The following is a 27,536-nucleotide window of genomic DNA, read 5'->3' as shown; positions in this document are numbered from 1 at the left end:
GGTCCCTTACTTTGACTCAGGTGATCCAGGGAGCTGTAGCCGTGTCACAGTAGCATCAAGTCTGGGCTATTGTCATAAAACTCTACATGGGCCTGCCCTTGAAGTCAACTTGGAAACTGCAGTTGGTACAGAATGCTGCAGCTCAGTGACTATTGGGAATTCTGCAGATCGTGCACGTTGTATCCATTCTGCAGTCACTCCACTGGCTGCCCATCAGTTGCCAAGTTCAATATGAAGTACTGACTACCATATACTTCAAGGCCTTATAACTGCAAAACCACCTCTCTTATGCTCTATCACACAGCGTTGTTTGTTCCAGTATGTCTTCCTGGGGGTGCCACCCTACAAATGGGTAAGACCAGCCACCACCTCTACATATGCATTCTCTGTTGGAATGCCTGCCTGAGAAAGTTAACAAAGCACCCACGCTTCCTTCCATCTTTCCACAAACTTTATAAAACAGAGATGTTCAGGAGGGCATTTCTATAAAGGTAATAGGGCTATATTACAATATACTGGTTCAGGTGGGTGCTTTAATAAAGGAAACACCACTCTGGTCTATACTACCACATATAGTATTATCTGCTTGCTGTGTATGTTATCCTGCACCCACCACATTGTCTTCTATTTATGTAATACTACTTTCTGCATTGTTTAACATATCACATTTAAAATTTTTGTTTCAAACTTCTGGAACTTTGCCCTGATTGTGTTGCTTATAAGATGTCACATCCTACTGATTGCATTGACTTATACTTTCTCAAGGAGAAAGGCAGAATACAAATGAACGAACGAACGAACAAACGAATGAACGAACGAACGAACCAACCAACCAACCAACCAAGCAACCAACCAACCAACCAAGCAACCAACCAAGCAACCAACCAAGCAACCAACCGACTTCCTGACCAGTTTGGCAGTCAACTGCTACTTCAGCAGGCTTTGTTCATATATTTTCAAGCCTAGCTCTAGTAGCCTTTGTGTCTAGAAACTTGGAATGATCAAGAGACTGCAGTTTTTGCAACCAACATTAATTCCAGTAATTCTCCTGAATTACACACTCCTCAGTTGGTTAGCCCAAGTCAACAAAATTAAGTGCACTTCAAGCATTTAAAATCAGTTAAGGCAATTGTGTGTTTATGCCTCATCGACCTCGTTGAATTGATTTCATTGGGACTTAAAAGGATAATAAGAATAAGACGAAGCATTTGTTCAACACTTGCAGCAATATTATTATAGTAATCCTGATGACAACCCTGTAAGGTAGGCTGGTGTTACATAGGTCTGTCTGTCTTTGGCTCGCACCCAGCCAACACAGTCTTTCAAACGTGACTGCCGGCAATCCCCATTCATTACACTGTGATTTGCATTTCTCAACAGAGCGTCAATTGATTAATAACAGCATAGCAAGCTCATTAGGCAGCTTTCTATAGAAGTGTCACACCAAGACACCTCACGCCTTGAATAGTCAAACTCACTCAGAAGGGCAATCCTACGCAGAGTTACTCCAATCTAATTGGCTGGAGTAACTGTACATAGGATTGCACTGTAAACCACTCACCTGAGTTTAAGTGAAGGTGCTCTTTCTCAAGGACAAACTATCCCCCGCCCTCCAGTGACACAAAGTGAGTCTGCTTTACCATCATGTGCAGCATCATATATACACGTAAGGAAGTAAATGTAAAGGAAAACAGACACTTATGGGGCACAATCAAATCTCACAAGGGATGACGTTGAAATGAAGTGCAATACAGCCAGTTTTGTGTAGTGGTTAAGAGCACGGGACTCTAATCTGGAGAGCCGAGTTTGATTCCCCACTCCTCCACTAGAAGCCAGCTGGGTGACCTTGGGCTAGTCACAGCTCTCTGGAGCTCTCTCAGCTCTGCCTACCTCACAGGGTGTTTTGTTGTGGGGATAATAATGACATACTTTGTAAACCACTCTGAGTGGGCATTAAGTTGTCCTGAAGGGCGGTATATAAATTGAATGTTGTTGTTATTATTACACTTTTCAAAAACCCAAACAGCTAAAGGGTTTTAAAAGACTTGCAATATAAATCTTAATGCTAAGCAAATAATCAAAGATATTCAAATATTATTCCCTGACCTGGACAGCCCAGGACAGCCTGATCTCATCAGATCTCAAGCTAAGCTGAATCAGCCTTGGTTAGTAATTGGATGGGAGACCTCCAATGAACATGAGGGCTGCAGAGGCAGGCAATGGCAAACCACCTCTGTTAGTCCCTTGCCATGAAAACCATACCAGGGGTTCCCCCAGTTAGCAATGACTTGAAGGCACTCCCCACCATTCTAATATTGTATCCTGCTGTGAGCCCTCCTGTCCCTGACTCCCACCATCCCAAGGCCCTCCTCCGAAAATCTTCACGAGTTCTCCAACCTGGAGTTGACATCCTAACTTGACTGCATACAATTTGAAGGCACTCTCTGAGCTAACTTCTGACTTTGAGGTTCCAATAAGCGCTACATATAAATATAAGAAACAATAACAAGAAAAGATCCAAACTTTGGAGAGGGATTGTGGCACAGTGGTAGAGCATTTGCTTTGTGTGAGGAAGGTCCCAGGTTCAATCTGTGGCATCTCCAGTTGAAAGGACCGGATGGCAGGTGATGTGAAAGACTTCTGCCTGAGACCCCGGAAAGCTGCTGACAAGAGATGGGCACAAACTGAAATACAAACCAAAATTAAGCATGAACCAGGCCAGTTCATTGTTCACAAACCGCGGTTTGTCAGATCCCATTTCTGACAAACCACCATGAACTTTAGGCTGGTTCGTTTGGTTCGTTTTTTGGTTCGTGACTGCAGACAGCCTGGTGCCAATCAATCAGTTTCCTAGGCAACAGGGGATAGACTTCCTGCAGACCTTCTGCTGACCTGGAAGTGACCTTCTTTTGGCCTGGAAGTGACTTTCTTCTGGCCCGGAAGTGATGGTTTTCTGACCCAGAAGTGATGTTTTCATGAACTGGTTCACGAACCAGGGGCAGGTTCATGAAAGTTCGTGGTTCATGGTTCATGGTTCATGAAATTTGACGAACCACGAACCGCATGGTTCGTTTTTTTCCCAGTTCGTGCCCATCTCTACTGCTGACAGTCTGAGCAGACAGTATCGACACTGATAGACCAGGTCTTCATGTCTTCAACTTAATGCAGGCATAGATGTCTCTCTCTCCATTTTTCCAAAAAGAAACTTCCTAGCATTTATAATGATTTGTAATGAAATCATGTCTTCATATCTTCAACTTAATGCAGGCATAGATGCCTCCTTCTCCATTTTTCCAAAAAGAAACTTTCCAGCATTTTAATGATTTTTAATGAAATCAAAACAAGGCACACACATCAAATCTTCAAAATTCACACCTGAGTTATACAAACTGTTCTCCCGAAGAGAGAAGAGTAGGGGCTTCAAGAAATAAAGGGGGAGGAAGCTATTTACAGTGCAGCAAAAAGGCCCCCAACCCAACAAACCCCAAACAAAGAGCACAATGCAATCTCAGGTAGCGAGAGACGCGGGCCCTTTTGTTTGGTAGCCAGGACAAAAACCCAAATGAGCAGAATCAAAGTCCATTCGTGCCCGCGTGCGATAAGTGCATTGCTGAAGTTTTCCCATGTGCTTGGAGTGGTTTCTTTAACCGTAGCTGCTGCTTATTCGTTCAAAGCCATCAATATGATGGCAAAGGGATGCACAGTGTAAAGGGGTAAAATTTTCCAAGGAGGGATAAAATGAAGGCATTTTCTTCCAGCTCCAAGACTACGGCTCTTTTCTGTACTAAAATGGTTGTTACATGGCACACTTACTTACAGTTTCCCAGCTGGAAAAAAAAATTAAAATGCAAGGAACAGCAAACAGGTAGAGGGAGAGAGGTTCTCTTTTCAAACCATCTCCAGAAGAAAAGACACCTTTCTCTTCCCCCCAACATGGGTGAAAAAGGAGCTGGCACATTCTAAAAGAAAACACTGTCCCTCCCTCTCTTCTACTTGCAGCCTCCCATGGCTGCTTTTCATTTTTGCAGGGTTTTTAAAAAAAGGAAGATCTGGAATGGCATGCAATTATAAGTTGGTGACTGTTATAACCCACGTGTGCATCTTCCTTGTTTGTGTGCACATGCGTTGTTGCATAGAATCACGTCCCATGTCCTTAACAGTGCCTTCTCCCCCACCCCAATAAAATATATTAGCCTTCCTAAGCAGAATTACATTCTTCGAAGCCTACTGACTTCAATGGTCTTAGAAAACTGCAACTCTATTTAGGATTGCACCATTAGAAACCTATACATAGTGGGAGAAAATCTTTAGAACTAGGACTCTGACAGCATGAACTCAGAAGACCTGAATGTTTGGACTGCCCAAATCTTTGGGAATGACAATATTTCCCCCTGTAAATGCACACTTTCTGCATGTTAACATCTTAAAAAAAAATAAGCCCTGCACTTTTCCTCCCCAGGACAGAAGACTGTTACATGTGTCTGTCTTATGCGTTGCTCAGCAATCTCCTTGCCCTCAGTTTAGAATCACAGGAGACCTCCCACAAGAAGAGACATACTCAAAATGTAGCCATGCAGGCAGCTTGCGGAGGCTCAACACTCCCCAGTCCCCACTCTATCTGACACACGGCAGGGCAGGAATCTAAAGGTGAGCACAGACAATTATTTTTCTGCAGCAGTCGCTCGGTCTCAGAGTTGGTAGCTTATTAAGTTTACAAACCAAATGGAACAAGGTTGTGTGTGTGTGTGTGTGGTCTATTGTGTGTGTATGGTGTGGTTCATTTGCCTCCCACGCCCCCCAAGTTGCACTTCTATTAGATGTATGCATTTTAAAACTCTTTCAAACAGTTCAAAAGTACTCAGGGTGCTGAATTTTTGTTCCTTTACATGGACGCTGCCCAGTGACACACCTCAAAAGGTACATTTCTCTCTCTTCTAGGGCTGGTCACATTATTGGCCGCCAGCCTTGACTCTGAAGTACTGACGGAACGCTTATGAAAGCTTCCCTAACTGGTTTGACCACAGATCACAGCGGGAGACAGAAAACGAAGACCTGTGTCACGGCAAGAAATGGCAGCTCTAAAATGCCTCGTCCCCAAAATCTGAAAAACTGTTGTCTGTCCACAGACAAAGAAGCCTAAAGCAAACGTCTATATGCATCCCAAGTGCAATGGATTGAATGCACCAATGTCCCTTTAGAAAAGCAGACACAGTCCACTTCCTGGTCTGTTTTCCTCCCCAGAGATCATTGGGCCCACAGGCTTTTTTCCTGACATACCTAAGAGTGTTAAAGCAGACAGGTAACTGCCGTGTATCTAAACCAAAAGAGCATTTTGAGTAGACAGGAAAATGCCATTGGATGCGGCACTGATCAAAGCACCCTCTTTTGTACTTTTTGCAAGACACTAAAATGTTCAATCTAGCCATTTGAGAATGAATTGTGCAGCGTTGGCTCATCCTTGAGGATGCATCCGTGCTTTTAAATCTGAGAACAGATGTGGCTTCACAATATCTTCTTGCAAGAAGCATTTTGGAGTTCAAGAGAGAAAGCAGCAACTGAGAAAAAGGTTTAGGGCCCCGGAGGTGAATATTTGGGTTGGCAAGGCCAGGGGTGCAGCACAGACATCGCACACACCGACACACACTACAACCCTCAACCACTTGGGGGTTCTATCACAGTCTTTCAGTTGTGTTTGTAGGGCTGCTCCTCCTGTCACGTGAAGTCCAAGGTCTCACAGGAGGCCTGAGGTTCTCTGAAGGCACCTATACCACCAGGCCAAACATAGTCTCAGCCACCATTCCCGGAGAAGTGAATCCATAGCTAGAAGTCAAGGCTTCTTTTTTTTTCTACTGAGGAGAGAAAGGTGGATTTGGCTGACCATTAGGCGATGCAGCTTCAGTGGAGGTAGGTGGGCTGGTTCCATCGGTACCATGACCTGTTCACGCAGGCAAAAACAATCAGGGAAAAAAAATGGAAAAAGCATGTTAAATTCTTTTCTCTGTTGCACAAGAAATACACGTCCCTGAAAAACAGAAAAGAGTCCAGTAGCACCTTTAAGACTAACCGAAGCTTTCGAGAACGGTGGTTCTCGAAAGCTTATGCTACAGTAAAGTTGGTTAGTCTTAAAGGTGCTACTGGACTCTTTTCTATTTTGCTACTACAGACTAACATGGCTAACTCCTCTGGATCTATGAGCGGGACCACAAGTGACACCTGACACAGGTTGGACACTTGCCAGCTTCCCTCAAGTTTTGATGGGAAATGTAGGCAGCTTGGCGGAATGTTGGACAAGTGACAGTTGAAAAGTCCATTGGACAGCAGTCGGAGAGTCAAGCTGCAAGACCAGGATGCCTACATTTCCCATCAAAACTTGAGGGAAGCTGACTAGTGTCCAACCTGTGTCAGGCGTCACTTGTGGTCCTGCTCTATGACTCATGTCTCTGAAAGAGAGCTATGCTAGTGTGGTTCTGTAGTTAGAGTGTCAGACTAGTGGCAATTCTGAGTTCAAATCTTTATTTAATTATGAAGCATGCTGGGTGACAAACAATGTAATCCTGAGCAGAGTTACTCCAGTCTAAGCCCATTGAAATCAATGGGCTTAGACGTGAGTAACTCTATTTAGCATTGCACTGTATGTCAGGCACTCTCTCAGCCTAATCTCCTTCGTGGGGTTTTTGTAAGGACAAACTTCTGTTGGAAGGTTATTGGTTTGTCAATTTATTTTTAAAAATGATATCTATATAGCTTATGCTGGACATGGTAAACAGAGTGATTTCTATGATCTGTTATATATGGCAGAGAGAGATAAGCGCTCACATAGAAATGGGTTTTGTATTCCAGATACGGTGCAGTGGCTGCTATTCCTCAGTCAGAGTTTTCTGCTAAAGTCCCAACGTTATTTTGGGCTTGGGAATCAGGCATAAAAGATAATGCATTTTGCAAAGATGGCAGCTACCTATGCTCTAAGGTGTAGCATTTATTGCCTTAAGGGCCAATTCACATAACTTAAAAAGCACAAAGACTTCATTTTTTTGGGCTTCAGAAAGTCAGTTCCATATAACCCGCGGAAATCTGTGTGCCTAAGCACACCTTGTTCTAAGTTAATTGTGTTCATTACGCATGTGAAGCACGGTATAAAATAATGAATTTCCTCATTTGGATCTCACCTCTGGCATGAACTTATTAGGTGGCCTTGGGAAACAATTCTTCCCGTCTGTAATATCTAAATAATAATGGCCCACCTTGCGAGCTAGTTCTAAGGATGTCAAGAAAATACGTATGAAATTTGTTCTACAAATGCTAGTTATTACTGGTGCGGCTGCTGCCGTTTTCAGAGAGCCAAGGACACCCCACCGGCCTGTCCCTGCATTGCATTACCCAGAAGAGTTGAAACTGGTTGAGTTGATGGCTGCTTTGGAGTTAGTCTGGGACATGCCCGGGCTGCTGGCATGAAGTCCCGTGCCAGGAGATGAAGGCCGGCTAGAGTTGCCAGGAGAGCATGAAGACGTTACTGCAAGACAGAGAAAACAGAAAGTAAAAAAGAATATACACATAGCTGGAAGCCTTTCACACCCAGAGGTGGCTCTTTTTTGTTTTTGCATATGAAAAGCATACTTGGGTTTGCATTTGCACAATTATCAGGATGACTAGAGGCATACGCTTGCCTGTAATTAACACGTTTGCAACAGCGCTTCTCGCCTTTGCTGCTCCCAGGCCCACACGCACCTCTCATTATTCTTCCTCCCAGTTAGCTGCTTCCTCTTCTCTTGAAGCATTCTGGAGTCGGACCCTTCCAGCCCTGGGGCCTCTCCTGCCTCCTGTGATAGACTCTCATTTTCCTAGCCCTTGGGGGCTTTTCTACCCTTCCTTCCCCAGCCATTCTGCCTGCTTTACATCTCACTAGCATCAGAGCAGCTTAGCCAAAGGCAGTCCTTTATATGTGACAGCCAAACTTATAGCAGGTTGTTTCAAGTCAACAGGTGCTTCAGCTTTCCTCAAATCTCCATCTCCTGCCCATGTGCAAATCTCCTCTTGCTAGGCAGACTTCCTCTCCCAAGCTGTCTTCTTTTGCTGTCTTTCCCTGAACCATTTGCTGTTAGATATGGTACTAGCCAGACTTTTTTTTGCTTTGTTTGGCAGACCCCCAATAATTGTTACTGGCCCTCATCCATATTCTTTGTGTTTTTGTGTGTGTGTTTATTGAACTGTTGTAATACTTTTTAAAATGTAGTTATACATTTTTTAAAACATGTTTTAATGCTCACGAATATGGGGACCCTATTAGGGTAGAAAGGTTTAAAACTCTAGGTTGGGAAATTCCTTGAGATTTGAGATTGGAGCCAAGAGAGGGTGGGCTTTGGACTCGAGGGGAAAGGATCTCAGCAGGGTAGAATGCCGTAAAGCCCACCCTTCGAAGTAGCCATTTTCTAGAGATCGGTTATAATTTTGGGAGATTTCGAGGTCCCGCTTGGAGGTTGGCTATGCTATTCTTAGGCCTCTGCCTGATCTTTTCCTACACCCTACCCTTCCTCTTTCCCTAGAGTTTTCTCTCTGCCTCGCTCTTCTTTATCCTTCAGCAGTGGCAGCCAGAGTGACTCATAAACCAGAGCGTCTTAGCCAGCAAAGGCCAGCTCTGCCTCTCTTGTGACATCAGAGCAGCACAGCCAATCACTATTGCCGGCTGTGATGGACTCAGCTTCAGATGCTGAGATTTCCAGTCAGTGAGCTATGATTGACATGTCCGTCCCGTCCCCCCCGCCGCCGCCACCACCATGTGGCTAGCCTGAAATGGCAGTTGGGGATGGAATTTTGGGAAGCTGTCAGTTGGAGTTGGAGGGTAAACGAGAGAGGGAAAGGGAGTTGGAGCCTGGCTTTGGACCAGAGAGGGTCAGCCAGAGAATCCTCTGTGAGAGGAAATAATGCTTGTGAAACACTTTGAGTCCTAGGACTGAAGTAGGGAAAGCCAGCACTAACTCCTACATAGGGCCAAACTACAAGTGACGAATTACACTTGCCTGGCAAGTGAACAGACTCACGTGTATTCCTCCCTGTTCACTTGCCATTCACTTGTGCTCCACTTGATCAAGTGGAGCGCAAGTGAACAGGGAGGAATACACGTGATTCTGTTCACTTGCCAGGCAAGTGTAATTCGTCACTTGTAGCTTGGCCCTTAGACTCAAGAGATCTGGGAATGATAGGGCCAAGCTACACATGACGAATGACACTTGAACGGCAAGTGTATTTCTCCCTGTTCACTTGCCCTCCACTCAATCCACTTGCCGTTCAAGTGTCATTCATCATGTGTAGTTTGGCCCATAGTGGGCCAAGGAAGTGGGCAGAAAGGAGTCTCCCCTTCAGTGCCAGGAACAGGGTCATAGCTCATAACTCTAACGCCTGCCCAGTATCTAGAAAGGGTTTGTCTCAGTGGAGCACCCTTAAGTCTTGAGAGGAGGGAAAGTTGTGCTGTGTTTGTGTTTGCGTATATAAAGTGTAACATCTGTGAAGCAGTGTCAACCTCTGAACGAAGCCAGAAACCTAGTGTTGTACCAAGTGTTTTGTGCCTCACACTAGTGAAGTTCCTGTACAAAAACCTTTCTGTTTCTTCAGTTCAAACACCTGCCTACCTGCCTTCTGACTTCACCTACTGTAAATAAACCTTCAGTTGCATTTTGAACCTCCCCAAGCCTTGTGTGCCAGTTTCTGCTAAAGGGAAGCGCAAACCCCTGATCTGTCCCCTACTAAGACTTGGCTGGGTAACCATTTTTAATATTTCCTAAGGGTGGGACAAGAAGGAAAGTTGAAACTTATCCTCAACCACGCTACCAGAGGCTTCCCAGCCCAGTATACAGCTTCATAGGCTTAAAGAGGAGAAGTTTTACTTCAAGGTAGGGGAAGGTCAGCCTAAGCCTGAGGGCCAAGCTACACATGACGAATGACAATTGAACAGTAAGTGTATTTCTCCCTGTTCACTTGCCCTCCACTAAATCCACTTGCCGTTCAAGTGTCATTCGTCATGTGTAGCTTGGCCCTGAGTTGGACGTGGGTTTGTGGCACTGGCATAATCTCCCCCCTCCCCCAACGTATTACAGAGCCCACAAAATATATGGCACTTCACTCAGTATCTGGCTGCTTCCACATGTCCTTAATGGGGTGGGCTGCCAACAGAACTCGTATCTCACACGTCATCATTTCCCACGTGCAAGCAAGTCCTGATGATCCTGGTTTTTAAGCGTTTTTTGGTGAGACTCGTTTTGGTCCGTGTTTATTTTTGATGCAGATTTTCCACGTGATTATCTTACTGTATCAGTGCATGAAGAGGCTTTTTTGTGCTTCAGAAGAGCCATCCCACAAATCTCTAACCCCTCCTCTCGCCAGTACCCCTCCTTTAAACATCACACGTGCATCTGGCTTGCATGTGCAATTGTATAATTCCCCCCCCTTTTACTTTTTAAAACAGTCCTTGCACTGTTACGATATGTACGTATACAAATTGCTTGCTACACTGGCTTACTCAGCAATTGGACTATCAGTCTAGGAACAACATTGAGAACGGAATGCTATTTCTGATTTTATTTTAAACTAGCAATAAGGTCAATTGTTTGGGAAAATACAATGGGCCCTAGCAGCGTTTCCCCCCATGCCCCCCTCCAGCATCAGTCAAATGGGGGGATCAGAGAAGAGATCGGGGGCTCCCTCCTCCTCTGGCCCCTCAGCCACTGCTTGGCTTGTGCGCAGCCCTCCCAAGGCCCTGTGGAGGTGGCACGGAGCCTTGCCCCCCCCCCGCTGCTGCAGGACCTTGGGAGGGCCATGCCACCACGCCGAGCCTTTCCAGGCCTCTAGAGGTCCTGAAGAGGCAGCAGGGAGATAAAACCATTTTGTCCCTGGCTCGCTGCTTATCCCTGCATACTGCACCTGCATGGGGATAAAGAGTGAGTCGTCAGGAGCACGGTTTGCCTTTTATATAGTAGGATATGGAATTGAACAGGAAATCAACGGTAGAGAATGGAGTACTATGCATGCCCAGTTTTTACAGAAGCTGAAAGACAGGACAACATTATAGCGCAATCCCACATGTGCTCAAACAAAAAAAGGTTGGGCGGGAATGCACCAATGTCATTTGTGATGAGGAACAGATAAAGAATGCATTTTCTGTTTGGGGACCTTTTTGTGTGTGTGACAAACACCCACAAAACACGCATGTGGATGATGCATGTGAAAGGTGAGTTCATGAAGTGGATCAGTGAGTCACAGCTTTGGGACAGGGAAAACCCGAAAAAATTGGAAGACGTGCAAGTGACCTCTTTAGAAAATGTCAATGTTGACTTCAATGGACTTAGAAGGTTGTAAACTCTGCCCATGATTGCATTGTTATCAGGGCTTTTTTTCAGCTGGAATGTGGTGGAACAGAGTTCTGGCACCTCTAGAAAATGGTCACATGGCTGGTGGCCCCGCCCCCTGATCTCCAGACAGAGGGGAGTTTGCCCTCCGTGCTGCTTGGTGGCGCGGAAGGCAATCTAAGCTCCCCTCTGTCTGGAGATCAGGGGGCGGGGCCACCAGCCATGTGACCATTTTCGCAGAGGGCAATTTAAACTTAAAAAAAAACTCCTTGTTCCAGCTGACCCAAAGTGATGTCATTGTGCAGTCCTGAGTTCCACCACTGAGTTCCACCACCACTTATCCCAGAAAAAAAGCCCTGATTGTTATTCATTTCTTTTCCTGCTACCCATCTCAAATCCTAGGTTCAGGAATATGTTCAAAAGAGGCAGCTGGGACCTCTGGTATTCACATTGAATAATCCGATGGCAACAGGAGGGGAATACCTTGGACCATTTTAAATCCTCAGTCATGAGCAAGCTTTGGAGTTCACAAGAACTCTCAGCCTGTTTGTTAAGCAAAATAAAAACAACAAAAGGGAGGGGCAGGAAGAGGAAAAGATCGCACTGGATATGGTAGAGAGCCCATGCCTCCAGATGAACCATCTTGAAGTGGAGGAGAGGGTGTGATACAGGTTTCATTAGTACTAATTGCTGAGTAATAGCACTGTTTGTCTGTGGCAGCAAAACCCAAAAGGAATCTAGTGGCACCTTAAAGAATGTGTGTGTGTGTGTGTGTGTGTGTGTGTGTGTGTAAAGTGCTGTCACGCCATAGCAGATTTATGGCGACCCAGTAGGGTTTCCAGTGTGAAAGATCAACAGCGGTGGATTGCCATTGCCTGTGGAGTGATTCTGGACTTCCTTGGTGGTCTTCCATCCAAGTACTAGGGCAAGCTCTGTTTAGCTTCCGTGAGCTACTGAGATCAGGCTAGTCTGGGCCATGCAGGTCAGAGTACCTTAAAGGATAACAAGATTTTATTCCTGCAGCAGCTTTTCAGGATTAGAGCCCACCTGCATGCAGACTCCAGATCGCCTTGTGTTAGACCATGCTAAGTGCAAAAAAGAGCTCAGGTTGCATTAAAAAAAATGCTTCCAGATGTTGGCTGAGATGTTAATGGGTGGAAAAATGGAGGAATGTCTTTCTGGCAAAACGTACCTGCCCCGTGCATGGTGCTGTGGACAGATGTGACAGGAAGGGGACCCAAAGATCCTGAGGTAGAAATCTGGAAAAGAAACCAAATGATGATATTATGTGGGGACAAAAGTGTCTGCCTTGGTTTGTACAGTGACCTCAGGCTCGTCAGAATAATAGTCAACAATTCGGTGCTGTCTCTGAGTCTTGCCAGAGATCTAAATGTATATTTAATTGCAGAGATTGGACTCCTGTGTTTTAGGGCCTTGCAGAGCAGCAAGCCTAGGTGTGCCACAAAAAGTCGATCTAACAGGGAGTGACAACCAATCCAGCCAGTTTTTCTAATTGGTGTATGTATATGACATACACGTTTGCAGGCGCCAATTTGTCTCCACTTGTTATTTGTGTTTTATATTTTTAAAGGTATATTTTAACATCTTCAGTATAAAGGAAATGGCTGGGATCCTAAGCAACACAGGTGGAGTTATGCTAGAGGAAAGCAATTTGCCTGCCTTTCCCCGCTCACTGCATAATCATGAAATTGCGCTCCAGTGTGCCTGAAAAAACCAGCGTGTGGGGTAGGCTGCAAGAGGAGATAGCAGTTGTCTCCTTCCCCTCTCAACACACAAGAAAAGCCCTTCCATTGCATTGATGGAATGAACCACTAGGATCCAAGCGAACCAGGGGAAAGATATTAAACAGTAATGAAACCGGCAAATCAATAACTGACGTCATTGTTCACAATTCACCAACCACATGGGAAAGATTTATGTTTTCAAAGTGAAATTCAAAACAGTGAAACTCAAAGCTTAATTTGGATTCTAAACTTTTGCCAGACTCTAGCTGATTCTGCACACATTGGATAATGCACTTCCAATCCTCTTTAGAGATCATTTGGAACTGAATTTTTCGAGTGTGAAACAAAAAATCCACTTCCAAATGATAGCTAAATTGCATTGAAAGAGCATTATCCAACGTGTGCGGAATCAGCCACTGAATGGGCTATGAAACTGAGCTCCAACCAACATTTTACCAACTTAGAAGCAACCACAAGGAGTTGGCAGAGTTTAACCCTTCATGGCCCAATTCAGGGTAAACAGGTAAGCTTAAAGTGAAGTGTAGCATCCCAAGGCTGTCTAGGAAGTTGAATACTTGATTGAGCAATTCCAAATTGGCCCTTATACAATCTCAACCCTTCCTTGTGGAAATGAAGACAAGGAAAAATACAGAGGCATGATATAGCAAGAAGGGAATCATTAACTCAGACAAAAACTTCCGGTCCTGTTGCTGATTTGAAGCGCTATTGCAGCTGATCTGGGCGAGGCATATTGTACATCAAGGAAGTCCACAGTCTCTGTGGGTATAACTCTCTGGAAAGGTCTCTGGCATGAGCCACAGCAAAATGAATGGGAGCCTCGCCCATCTGAGCATGTGCTGAACACCTCCCCCTTAACCACTGTGTACAGGGGCAGACTGGCCTCTGAACTTATCAGGAAAGTGTCTGGTCAGTTGTTGCCCCGGAGGGCCACTGGCAGCCAACCGCAAACTGAGCACGGTGGCCATGCAGGGTCACTGCAGAATTCACATGGTCAGGTTGGCTCCACGGCTCTCTTCACATCACAATTTGTGGCAAGGCAATTGGAAGAGCCTCTTATAAGTCATCTGTCTTGCTTTCTGCCATGTGATTTCTTCTAGTTTAGCTTAAATTCCTGCTGGGAACCTTCCCGCTCAGTCTGCCTCTATAATCCTGCTCAGGTGTGTGTGTGGTCCCCATGCATTTTGCCGTGGGCCATGCAGGACAACTTTCTGGTGTGTGTGTGTTCCATGTAAAGGTTGGGCTTCCTTGGTGTACGATATGCCCCACCCAGATTAGAAGTGATAGATAGAAATCCTATGACATTGAGGGGTATTTAAGTACCAGTATCTCTCAGGAAATAAATACTGCCTGAACCATACTTCTGCCCCCAAAGCTCTGGCACCTGAGCCCAAATCTGTAAGGAATGCAGAAAAGAAGGTTGCACCAATGCAGAGTCGAGGAAACTCGGAAGAGAAGAAAATGATACTACCCCAGGAGAAGAAATTTTATTTCTCTTGAGGATCCCTACATGTTTTGCACACAAATATCCGGCAACAGTTTAGAATCCAAATTAAGTGTTATGAGTTTCTAAGGTTTTAATTTCATTTTGAAACACAATTTCTTTTCCTATGGCACCATTGTTTCCTTCTTCTCTTCCTCAGATCTGTAAGGGCTGTTTGTGGTAACTCACTTCTCTTCTTCCCGAGCTCAGAGACTTCAGAGCGAAGCACTCTGCACATTCTCAGAGGTATGTCACATGCTATGAATACTTCATTTCTTCAGAGGTTAAGCTTTGACTAAAATGTAGTCTTGATGGAAATGGGGGGGGGCAGTCTTGGGGCATCCCAGAAAGTTTTTAGGGGACAGACCTGTAATCACGACAATGCAAATAACATTTATCCTAGAAAAGCAACAGGAAGTGATGCAACCACTCAGCACTTATAAGTCCAGCTCACTCCTGTTCCTGGATGCCCAGGGTGGTGTATCTGTTGTCCTGCTGTGGGCACCCATGGGGGATGGGGTCTTCAAGCCCAGCTAGAAGAAACCACATTGCAGGAAGCCAGGAGGATGAGTCATTAGAGGGTGCTCTCCCCACTGACTCATGGCCAAGGTGTTAGCAAAGAGGGGCTTTTCCTACTGGCTCAGAGCCCACACAGAGCCGGTGTTGCTGAAAGCCTGTCAGATTTAGAGGACACAAGAAACAGAGAATGCCTTGCCAGACTGTGGCAATGGCGTGAGCTCGCAGCATTGTGTTCTGCCAAACGATGTGCTTCATCAGTTTCAGTTGGGTACCAACTTGGATTCTTTGTGTTCTTCAAAATAACAGTAAGAACATACTGTTTTTATACAGTGGTTCTGAGAGTCTCTGTACACAAGACTCCGATGCAATGTTAGCCAGGAAGGGTAGTTTAAAAAGATGGAGCTGGCAGAGATTGCTCCTCAGAGTTTGTTAATTTCATTTTCGCCACCCCAAACAGACAGATTTTATCTGTCTATTTCACCTCTCCAGTCTAAAACTGTGTGGGATGGCAACCAGAGGGCAGCGAGGAATGGAAATGGGTTGGAGCTGCCTTCCAGAGCTGGGCCTAAACCTGGAGAGGTTATAATGGGCTGAAGTTTCCCTTCTGGCATTTTACAGCCCTTCACACACCTCCAGTGTATAGCAAAGCCATGGCCCTGCTGCTGGCTCTGTCTTTTAAAACTACCCTTCCGGGCTAACATTGATTCTCCCAATACGTGTTCTTCACTTGTCAGATGTTTCGTGTAGAGAGAGTTAACTCTACACAACACTAGTACTGAGTCTTTTGACTCTCAGGCTACATACTCTTGTATAGCACCTATAGAAACTGGGAGTCAGTTTGGGGGAGCCAGTTTGGTGTAGTGGTTAAGAGTGCAGAACTCTAATCTGGAGAACTGGGTTTGATTCCCCACTCCTCCACTTGAAGCCAGCTGGGTGACCTTGGGTCAGTCACAGCTTCTAGGAGCTCTCTCCTCCCCACCCACCTCGTAGGGTATTTTGTTGTGGGGATAATAGTAACATACTTTGTAAACCGGTTTGAGTGGGTGCTAAGTTGTCCTGAAGGGCGGTATATAAATCAAATGTTGTTGTTGTTATTATTATTATCTTGGTGTACCCCAGCAATTGCATTCCAACTTCATGCTCTTCTCCCAGCAAGAGGAGAATCCAATTGATGCCCATGTTTTCCCCTATAAGAAAATACCTAAACTGCTGGATGAATCACACAACTTGCTTGCACACGTATACATGTGTTTGGGGGGAGAGGATTGTAATTACTTTGTAGTGGGAAAAGATGCTGTGGTGTGAACCAACAGCAAAGCTGTTCTTAACATGGGACATGCATTCTTGGAGATCCATAACTAGGGGCACTCAGGACTGAGTTTGGTCCCTATGCATGTTCTTCCCCTGAGCGGCAGCTCTTCCCTCCTTCTGACATCTGTATTTACTGCTTCGCCAAGAGAGAACGAGAAGTAGCGGATGCCATTTGGTCTAGCAGCTCTTACCAGTCTGGAGTTGTAGAGAGGTGATTTTATGGGAGAGGGCATTGGGCAGCTGATGCGCTTCTCTTTCTGGCGCCGGTTGCAGAACCAAACCCGGACCACTTCCTTTTCCATGGACAACTGTTCTGCAATCATAGAGATTTCCTCCGAGCTGGGCTTGGGGTTCTGCTGAGAGAAAGTCCGAGATAGGGAAGCCCGATCTAATAGCAAGGCAATGACAAAACTGAGGCTATTGTACTTTGATCACATCATGAGAAGACAAGACTCTCTGGAAAAGTCAATAATGCTAGGAAAAGTGGATGGCAGTAGGAAAAGAGGAAGACCTAAATATGCGAGGTGGCTTGACTTAATAAAGGAGGCCATGTCCTCCGGTTTGCAAGATCTGAGCAAGTCTGTTAACGATAGGACGTTTTGGAGATCTTTCATTCATAGACTAACCAACTTTATTGTAGCATAAGCTTTCAAGAATCACAGTTCTCTTCATCAGACGAAGAGAACTGTGTATTGTCGAAGGCTTTCACGGCCGGAGAACGATGGTTGTTGTGGGTTTTCCGGGCTGTATTGCCGTGGTCTTGGCATTGTAGTTCCTGACGTTTCGCCAGCACTGAGAGATCTCTGTCTTTTGGTGCTACACCTCTGAAGATGCCAGCCACAGCTGCTGGCGAAACGTCAGGAACTACAATGCCAAGACCACGGCAATACAGCCCGGAAAACCCACAACAACCATCGAAGAGAACTGTGATTCTTGAAAGCTTATGCTACAATAAAGTTGGTTAGTCATAAAGGTGCTACTGGACTCTTTTTGATTTTGCTACTACAGACTAACACGGCTGACTCCTCTTGATTCATAGAGTCACTTGACGGCACATATCAAACACTCAAAGGCTGATGGGCAGCGTTTGGTTCCCATTTTAATAAAAATACACAGGACCCTGCTGTTGCAACCAACGAACATGGCTAACCCTCAGAAGTTGTTAACTTTTAATGCCTGTGAGGTTACATCTAGACATAACCTTTCAAGAACAGATGAATGGGCAGAGGGCTATTATACATCTACAAGGGTTGCTCACTAAAGAAGAGTATTATTTGTGATGGAGGTTTTTTGGTGAGCAAGATTAGCCCAAGACTTTGGCCTGGTAACAGAATGGCTTATTACTATGTGAATGAGCCCAGAATTCAGAATGCTGTCTGAAAAGGGCCTTTTTGAAATGACTGACCAAGCTCTTCATGTAGCCCCAGTGAAGACAGGAGGAGTCAGCCCGATTTAAGTCTCTTGGTGTGCATGCTGTATGTATTATGTGCTGTCAAGTTGCCTCTGACCTATGGCGACCCTATGAAGAAAATATCCAAAACGTCCTATCATCAATGGACTTGCTCAGATCCTGCAAACTGGAGGACGTGGCTTCTTTTATTGAGTCAAGCCATCTCGTTTTAGGTCTTCCTCTTTTCAAGGTAAAACCTCGTAGCTTATTTAGCAGATAACAGCTGTTTTTCTTAGTTCTTAATTGAAGGAAAGGCTAGGGTTTGTGGAGGCAAGTTTCCTCTTCAAGAATTAAGGGAAGATAAAACAATTAAATAAAATAAGAAAAATAAAACATGGATACTTGCAGAGAGCCGGGGCGGAGGCTTTCATCTCGTCACCATCTTGAATCTCCAAAAAAACATTGGTCAAAAAGCTCTTCCTCTTTTCCTACTGCCTTCCACTTTTCCTAGCATTATTGACTTCCAGAGAATCTTGTCGTCTCATGACATGCTCAAAGTACAATAGCCTCAGTTTTGTCATTTTTGCTTCTAGGGAGAATTCAGGCTTGATTTGATCTAGTACCCATTTATCTGTCTTTTTGGCTGTTCATGGTATCCACAAAACTCTCCTCCAGCAACACATTTCAAATGAATGTCTGCATGCTTTTTTTCTGGGGAAAGAGGTGGGGGAACTCTCACCCGGGGCAACTCCTGCCAGGAGGTGGCACCCTGTCCCTCCCCTGGCTTCACCCCCAAACCCCACCCTTCCTTGGCTCCACCCCCAAATCTCCAGGACTTTCCCAACCCAAAGCTGACAATGCTAACGTATACTTTAAATGAAAAGCACAAAACGAACATGCAAGGCACTGGTCTTATTCCACCACATGCAGAACAATCCGATTCTATGTCTAGTTACTCAGAAGTAATTCCCCATGAGCTCCTTGGCTACAGCCTGCATTAGAGGCCCCATGATGAGCCTGTGGACTGGGGCCCTTGACTTATGGTTGCCAAACTATAGGCTGGGAAATTCCAGGGGATTTGGAGGTGCTACCTGGGGAGAACAAGGTTGGGGAAGGGGAGGGACTTCAGCGGGGCATAATGCCATACAGTCCACCCTCCAAAGCAGCCATTTCCTCCAGAGGAACTGGTCTCTGTCTTCTAGTATTTTTTTGTCATTTTGGTGGCTCTTCAGGAGCCTGGAGGCTGGCAACCATATGTGGACCTCTGTCTCCATTTCCGGCCATGACGGTACTATTGCTCTTGAGTTGGCTTGGTCTTAAAATCTCCCCCCTTCCACAGGCCTTTCATCATGGTATTCATCTCTCAGCCTGCTCGTTTTTGCCTTGCCGATCTCCTCCCTTCCTGTCGGCTCCTCTCTCTATTTGCCCATCCCATTTCATAAGCCGAGCTGGCAATAAGGAAGGGCCAGTCTACTTCCTGCAATCAGATTTCCAGTGGTGCTGTTTGGCCCTCATATGGGTTGGGGGGAGGAAGAGACTAACTTTTTCCCTGTACCATTTTTGCCATTGAAAATCTGATCCCCCCAAGATTGCTTGAAGTTCTAGTAGGGGAAAAAGACAGACAACCCAGATTTTGCCTGTCTTTTTACCCACTTTGGGATTAAAGCATCCTTCAGGAGATCATTTTTGATTGGAGAAATGGCACACAGGAGGGAGGAAGAGTAATCCCCCTTCAGTACCATAGACTCCATCTACACCACTTCCCACCCCGCTCCCCATGTTTACTTTTACAGCTGAGTTACACATCTGGAGATCTGATCCTGGATTCCCCGCAACCTGTGCAGTTTGGCCCTACAAATCAACTTCCCAATCCAGCCCACAGCAGCCCATCTGCACTGTGTTTTTGCGTGGCTTCCCCTTCCGTCCCACAAGGCAAGAGTGAATCATTTTCCTTACGTCTTGGAAGCGTTTCTCCAGCGTGGAGCGAATGTTGGTCTCGATGCTGGTGCGTTTCTTTCTTTTGCGCCCAAACATCTCGCTCACTGACGGGTAAGAACTGGGAGTGCTCACAGAAGAGTCTAAAGGGGAAGATTCTACATGTGGAGAGAAAATAGAAAGGAAAGGGAGCTTTCAGAGGAGATTTACGGCCCAAGGCATGGAGGTGGTGGTGGTGGTGGTGGTGGGGAAACAAAAGGGAAAATCTGAAAGTTCTCTCAATTCTCATAGATCAGCGGTGAGGTCTAGTCAATGCTCCTCAGCAAGAGCCCTAGAACACATCCCAGAATCGGTTGCAACATGGCTGGATTCTTTGACAGAGCGGTTGATGAGGAAAACATTAATGACTAAAGAACAAAGCTGTTTTTTCCTGTTGCTCTTCCAGTAGCTGCTACGATAACTTCCAAGTCAGTTTATAAACTTGGGTGGAAAAGGACACTCAAGGATCTGCCGTCTCGATCTTCACCCCCCCTGTCATAACAAGACAAGGCATGGCTGGAAGGGACATTAACTTTGCAACCTTGGTGAGGCTGTGGAGGTATAAATTGGCATAGGAAACCATCTGACAAAGCTACATAAGGTGCCTTGAATTTCAAGATGGAAGCCAAGTGGGTAGGCGGGAACTGGATTTCTCTACAGGGACTACAGAGTAGACTTCAGTTCCCCTATTGGAAAAGGCAGCTTCAGAGGGCACTCTCTATGGAATACCATAGATTCTAGGTGAAATCCCTCCCCAGATTTCTCCGTCAAGGGAATTCTTACCCTTCCTCCCAAATTCCCTCTTCTAGATGAAATCCTTTTCCAAATTCCCCCAAATCTCCAGAAATTTCTCAAGCTAGAGTTGGCAGCCCTGTAAATGGGATATGAATGCAGCAATAAAGAAATAAATGCCTTCCATCTACTGGGTAAAACTACCCAATTTGGCTGTTATTTATCCTATACTAGGTACATGGTCTGAAACCAATCTCCATCTTTCTAATACAACAGCTGTCACCTTATTCTTTACTTTTGCTCTCTGCCTTACAAAGGATCCCTGTGTTCTGATGAGTGCTGGAGACAGATCTGGATTACTGTTGGATTTTCATTTTCAGAAGGAGATCTGTCAAGCTCTCCTTTTTTGGCCGGTTTTTACGCAGGGGATAGGTGGCCATCTGACAGCAATGCTGATTCTGTGATCATGAGAGGGAGGGCAGGAAGGGTTATATCAGTGCTTGGTTCTCATGGTCCCTTCTTACATGCCCAGGGTAATTCCAAACACCATCTTGGAGTCAGGTAGAAATTTCCCACAAGCCAGTTTGGCTGGGGATGTTGATGGCATTTTGCCATCTTCTCTGTATGGATCAGGGGTCACTGTGTGTGTGTGTTTGTGTATGGGGGGGGGAGGTAGTTGTGAATCTCCTGCATTGTGCAGGGGGTTGGACTAGATGACCTTGGAGGTCCCTTCCAACCCTATGATTCTAAGTTGCTTCTTTTTCAAACCATGCCTCACTGAAACCTGAGATCTTTCTAGAGGATCTGATTTCACATGCTCTAAATGCTAAGTGGGTTGGGGTTTGTTTGGGGAGGGGAAGGTCCTCAGAGTGTATAATGCCACAAAGTCTGCCCTCAAAGGACGCCATTTTCTCCAAGGGAACTGATTTCTATAGTCTGGAAATCGGTTGCAATTTCAAGAGATCTTCGGGCATCACCAGTAAGCTCTCAAACCTACCCCTGCCCAACTCTATTCAGATTTTTTTTTAAACTGCTTGAGGAAGTGAACACAAAAACTGACACCCTACTTTGTCATTGTGAGGTGTGCTAATTAATAGAAGTGGTATTTTACTTTTTCGAAAAGTAAAGAAGTCTATCTCCCTCTGGTGGCTCAGAGGTGTGTTACACTTTATTCTCTTTTCAGCATCAACCACACAGTCAGGATGAAAAAAACTTACAAGCCAGCCAGGATATTAAAGTCGGTGAGACAAACAAAAATTCACGTCATTCTCCATTAGCCCCTTTTTTCAACCCAAGGAATACCTGCATCGCTCAGCCATTTCTCCAGCAGCGGTTTTAACTTGCACATGTTCTTGAAGCTCAAGTTGAGCGCCTCAAAACGAGAAATGGTCGTCTGGCTGAAGTCGTTGCCGTACAGCTTCCCCATGGCCAGGCCCACGTCACCCTGTAAGAGGCAGGAGCGGTTAAGGATGGAGGGAGACCCCAGAGACCTGGCAGTTTCCTTTGTGTTTTCCTGCTTCCCACGATTCTCAGATCCGGCTTGATTTAAACGTGACATGTAGCTGGTTTGTCCTTAGCTCCATTGGTCTGTGACTGACTCACTCATGTATTCCTTATGTATTGGAGGACGAGGCTTCCTGTTGCGTCTCTGCATGAGTCACTGCTTGGCATCCTTCCAATGAAGAGGCCCGTTCAGAACAGTGAATCATGCAAGAAACACAGATCTCTCTTGAGCAATTCACGTTCTAAAATACTCCATTCTAATTCAGTACAAAAAGGCATTCAGCCATCAGAAGAAAGCGAAACGCCGCACCAAGCTTGGGTAGTGAAAGATCTTCCCTCCAGTTGAAGTTCTTTTGAGGTCTACACCTACAGCAGAGTTTGAAGAAGTTCCTCTTACCTGTGTGAACCCCAGCTTGATTCGTCTCTGCTTGAAAGTCTTGGCGAACTTCTCGAGCTCTTCTAGGTCGTTGGCTTCATCTGTCGCTGCTGAGGAGGGCAAGTGTTTGGCAACTTGTAAATGTTGAGGTACCTCCAGGTGGGGCTCTAATGACGAGCCGGGATGCCCAGGACGTCCCACTGCCTGTTAAAATACAACCCAGCACGCATTATTCACTACCGAACAACTCAGAGACACTGGAGCATCTCACCTCTAAGAGAAGGATTCACAGAATCAAGCAAGGCTGCACAGTCATACCACATGATATGGAATCCAAAAGAATCTACTTGCTCTGGTTCCATTCTCAAAATCTCCAAGTTAGATCAGAAACTGTTCCCTTACATCTTCGGCAAGGGTGGAAAGGTTCTTTCTTTTAACATCCTTGCTGTACATATAAATAAATGGCCACTGTTTCACACTGGAGGCCAACCAAGACATGCAAGAAAAAAGTATGGTATAATTCCACTGTGCCACTCTAGACCACAGGAAAGGAAATGCATGTTTGAACAGGGCAATTCCGTGCAATGAGAAAACTAGCACATCGAGGTGCTTAGTCCTTACCCTAATATGCTAGGTTTTGACGAGCTGTCTCCATTCAGAAAGGAGAAATGCCTTGTGCCAGACCCAATTGTCAACTGTTAGCTGGGACTGGTCATAGCTCACATTTATTGAACAAAGCCTAGCCAAATGTAGGAGCTTTTGATTATTGTTGCTTTGAGCTAGAACTGCCAAGATCCTACTTATAATTAAAGAAACTAAGGATGAACCAAACATTTCCAAAGATGACAAAAGAGACCTGGGTGCTGAAGAGACAGTTGTCTAAGCAGCAGCATGGTTGATGAAGGACTTGCTGCCTCCTGGTAGAACAAGAGCTTTCCGTGCCAGTGGTCCCCAGTTCAGTCTCTGCCATCTCCAGTTGACGGACAGGTGTCGAGGAAAACTGTTCTGCATCTGAGACCAGAGAGTCTCTGCTACTGAGAGTAGACAGCACTGACCTTGAAGGACCAGTGGTCCAATTTAGTGCAGGGCAGCGTCATGTATTTGCATGTTGGTATTCCTGTGTGTGGCCGGGTGTGTGTGTGGGCGTGTCCCAGCTGGGATGTGCTGAACTTGCTGCTTTCAGTTCAAGAACTTTGAGTCTCTCTACACGAGACATCTTAAACGGGGATGCTCAAGTGTAGGGAGATACAATGTTAACCAGGAAACATAGTTTAAAAAGACAGAGCTGGCGGAGATCGCTCCTCAGAGGGTTTGTTAATTTCATCTTCGCCTCCCCAAAGGCTCTGTCAATTTCACCTTTCTGTAGGGGAGTCGGAGATGAAATTAACAAACCCTCTGAGGAGTGATCTCCGCCAGCTGTCTTTTAAAGCTATGTTTCCCGGCTAACATTGCGTCTCCCTACACTTGAGCGTCCCCGTGCAAGGTGTCTCAGGTAGAGAGACTCGCATTCTTGATAAGCCAAGTCTTGAATCTTTGTTTTGTGCTCCTATGATGCCAGGCTGTGATTACATTTTTTAAAACATGACATGTTTGTGTGATTCAAAGCCGCATGTTGCCCTCAAGTTAGAAGTCTTGGGGAGTACACAGAGCTTTTGCTTACATTTCATGACTCTAAACTTTGTGGGTCATTCTGTGGATGGGGTTGAGTCGCTCTGCAGTACTCTGGGGAACTGCAAATGGAAGAACATTTTCAAATCCAGCCAGTCCTGACTGGGGGTAGAGAGAGGCGGATCTCTTCCCCTCGCTCGTCTTTTGTGTGCTGCTTGGCTCCGCATGAACACAACCCAAGGGGTCAAATTCCCATGATCTTTCCCAGTGGAATATCTCATCTTGTTCCAAATCCTCTACTGCAGGAGGTTTACTGCTGTGAATGTGGCCACATGCTTAACTCAAAGCCTTCAATTTCTAAAGCAAGGAAAGGTGCAAAAAATTTCAGAAAGCTCACTGGCTTTGGATCTGCCAAACTGGGTACTGAATTCAAGCTGGAATGAATCGGCTGCATGAACCACTCTGCAAAATTCTTCTGTGTGAATCTGGATTCTAATTTTTCTCCAGATGCTCTAGTATTTGATACCTTACTTGATATCTAATATTTGCTTCCAATATTTAATACATTGATAGTATTTGATGGTTGGCATATCATGGCATTTAGTATTTGTTAGCATTGATTGATGAGCAAAAGGTAGTTTGGATGTCCATGATGAAGTAACCTTGCTAGAGTTCAGCAGGTCTTGGTTTCATCAATGTTTGGATGGGAAACCCTTTGAGAATCCCACTGATATTGTCTTTAAGTTCCATAACTGATGAAAGGGGGGATATACATTACACGCAATAGTATTTGTCACTTAACAGATTTGGAGGTTTCATATTTGATGACTGCCAAACCATTGTCAAGAGATGGTGGTGAGACTAAAGCAGTTTTACTTCGAGCTAAAATTTTGAACTCCGTTATGTTCATATCCAAAAGCAAAGAGGCAAAACCAGAAACTTTGCCGTTGTTTTGGATCCAGAACTAAGTTCAGAGTTGAGTGGGAAGGGCCTTGGGTCTCTGACAGTGCAGGCAGAATGTCCCGAATCTGATCCCCGCATCTCTGCTAGTAAATCTGGACAGTGCCAACTTAACTGTTGATTTGTTGGGCTTGGTCATAGGAATGTATGAAGCTGCCTTATAAAAGATCAGACAGTGGCGTAACAGCTCTTGCAACTTCCATTTACACTCATGCCGTAGAGTTTATTATCTGTGGCCAAAGGCCATTACCATCCAAACGCATAAAACAGTCTGGCATAAATAAGTAAATCATATACACAAGTATCATCGATTAATCGTATATACAAATATCAAGAATTAAAACCATCTAACCAGGAAACGCTGATCAAATAAAAATGTTTCTTTCTCTGGATACAGCTTTAGCCTGAATTTTTTTGGCTGCTACAGCAAAAAGTGACACTCTATAAGAAACAAATGGACCAGTGAGTGAGAGGAGAAAAACCTTCTCTGAATCTGAAGAAAACTTTAGATTCATTAAAAGCTCTGCAAGGAATTTAGTCCTTGGCTCTGCATTTATGCTCATGTAGAAGAGAAAAAGCTACTCAGCCTTCCTGGATTCTCCCTTCAGCCAAGCACACCTTCCCTTTCCTTCTCTCTGGGGTTGCCACCACTAACAACAACAACAACAACAACAACATTCGATTTATATACCACCCTTCAGGACAACTTAATGCCCACTCAGAGCAGTTTACAAAGTATGTCATTATTATCCCCACAGCAAAACACCCTGTGAGGTGGGTGAGGCTGAGAGAGCTCTGAAAGAGCTGTGATTGATCCAAGGGGTGGGGACTCAAACCCGGTTCTCCAGGTTAGAGTCCCGCACTCTTAACCATTAAACCAAACTAGCCTTCAAAGAGTATCTCCTGCTAAAGGTCTAAAGTCTTATCTTTAAAAGGCTCAGCTCTGGGTGTGCGTCTCCCATTCGGCTTTTCTCCAGCCATTGTGGAGATTGACCAACGCATATACACTCTTGCGGAATGATCGAGTCGAACTTGCTCCCCCACGTTGTTTCTCCTGAGTAAGCATGTCCGAAGGCATGGGATTTTTCCAGAAATCAGACTAGCATCATCCAAATTAATACAAAGCTTAATAAAGTCATAGAAATGCACGCATGCCTATTTGCATTGCAAATCTGAGCAAGGTGTCACTGAGCAGATTGCTCCAACGGCAAAGGCTGTCTGTACCGATCCCTACGATGTCAAGGTAAGGGCAGGTTCTTTTCTTGATGTTGCAATTATTTTGGAATGGTCTATATTTTTATTTATTTATTTTATTATTTATTTTATTCAATTTGTATTCTGCCCTCCCCACATCAGCAGGCTCAGGGTGGATGAAGGATAATTCCTTTGTTAGCTGCCATTGTACAAGGTGCTCAGGTATGAGACAGCTCCCTGTGCAAGCAGTTGGCAAAAAGATCATAAAAGCTCCTCTGCTGGAGAAATGTCCTTCCTCCTCCCTTTCCCCTGGGCTCTAGCAGCCAGTAAAAGGCATTTCAGAAACCTCTGAGGATGGATGAAATAAACACCCATTTAGGGTAAACTTTGATGGAGATTCTGGGGCCCGGGGCATTTCTTCACCCAGGCCTTTGGTCCCTCCAAAATGCTCTGACACAACATAAGGCAGCTTCACTGGTTCATATGACCAAGGCCATTCAATCAAAAGGTTAGTCACCCAAACGAAGAGGTAGTTACCTGAGATGCTAAACTGTGTCCGTGTTGTGGAAGGAGAAGGCCACTCTGTTGCTGAGGAAAGGAGAGAAGGTTTGACTGCAGAGCTGGAAGAGAAAGAAAGATAGGATGGGAGGTCTTCATCACTACCAAACAGAGATGGGCACGAACCAAAACATGAACCAAAATTCGTGATGAACCAGGCCGGTTCGTGGTTTGCGAACCAGCGGTTCATCAGATCCCATTTCTGACGAACCGCCACGAAATTTAGGCTGGTTCGTTTGGTTCTTTTTTTGGTTCATCACTGCAGACAGTGTGGCACTGATCAATCAGTTTCCTAGGCAACAAGGGGTGGACTTCCTGCAGACTTTCTGCTGACCTGGAAGTGACCTTTTGCTGGCCTGGAAGTGACCTTCTGCTGACCCGGAAGTGACACGTTTCTGACCTGGATGTGATGTTTTCACGAACCAAACAAACCGGCTCATGAACCGGGGCAGGTTCATGAAAGTTCGTGGTTCTTGAAATTTGACGAACCATGAACCACACGGTTCGGTTTTTTCCAGTTCGTGCCCATCTCTACTACCAAATGATCCTAATTTCACAAAGAGAAGGGCTACAGCAGCATCCAAGGAAAGGCAGCCCTGTTGACTACTTCTGTCCCATTAAGAAACATCACTTCCCAAATTTGATATTGCTCTGGGCAGATAATAACAATAACCATGGGTTTATATACCGCTCTTCTAGACAGATCAGTGCCCCACTCAGAGAAGTGAACACAGTCAGTGTTATTATTATCCCCACAATTCAGCTGGGGATCTGGGCTGAGAGGAGAGGCTTTCCCAAGGCCACCTGCAAAGCTCCCAGCAGTAGAGGG

At 45.2% G+C, this 27,536-nt stretch overlaps 1 protein-coding gene across 2 annotated transcripts in view; it reads right to left on the bottom strand.

The window, feature by feature from the left end:
* Window positions 1–3,511: 3,511 nt before the first annotated feature.
* POU2F3 (POU class 2 homeobox 3) overlaps window positions 3,512–27,536 on the bottom strand; it is a 121,725-nt gene continuing 97,700 nt past the window's right edge. For both annotated transcript variants that reach the window (XM_054997397.1, XM_054997398.1), the window contains 8 exons: window positions 26,687–26,769; window positions 22,409–22,591; window positions 21,811–21,952; window positions 19,759–19,895; window positions 16,604–16,765; window positions 12,529–12,595; window positions 7,378–7,510; window positions 3,512–5,935 (listed from right to left, as the gene is read on the bottom strand). In XM_054997397.1, the coding sequence (XP_054853372.1) occupies window positions 5,896–5,935; window positions 7,378–7,510; window positions 12,529–12,595; window positions 16,604–16,765; window positions 19,759–19,895; window positions 21,811–21,952; window positions 22,409–22,591; window positions 26,687–26,769 (947 nt within the window). In that variant the 3' untranslated portion in view covers window positions 3,512–5,895. The remainder of the gene's footprint in view (window positions 5,936–7,377; window positions 7,511–12,528; window positions 12,596–16,603; window positions 16,766–19,758; window positions 19,896–21,810; window positions 21,953–22,408; window positions 22,592–26,686; window positions 26,770–27,536) is intronic.

Source organism: Eublepharis macularius, chromosome 14 (genome assembly GCF_028583425.1).
Source record: "Eublepharis macularius isolate TG4126 chromosome 14, MPM_Emac_v1.0, whole genome shotgun sequence".
Classification (NCBI taxonomy): domain Eukaryota; kingdom Metazoa; phylum Chordata; class Lepidosauria; order Squamata; family Eublepharidae; genus Eublepharis; species Eublepharis macularius.
The sequence above is the reverse complement of the archived record's forward strand: the minus strand, read 5'-3'. Positions and strand labels throughout refer to the sequence as shown.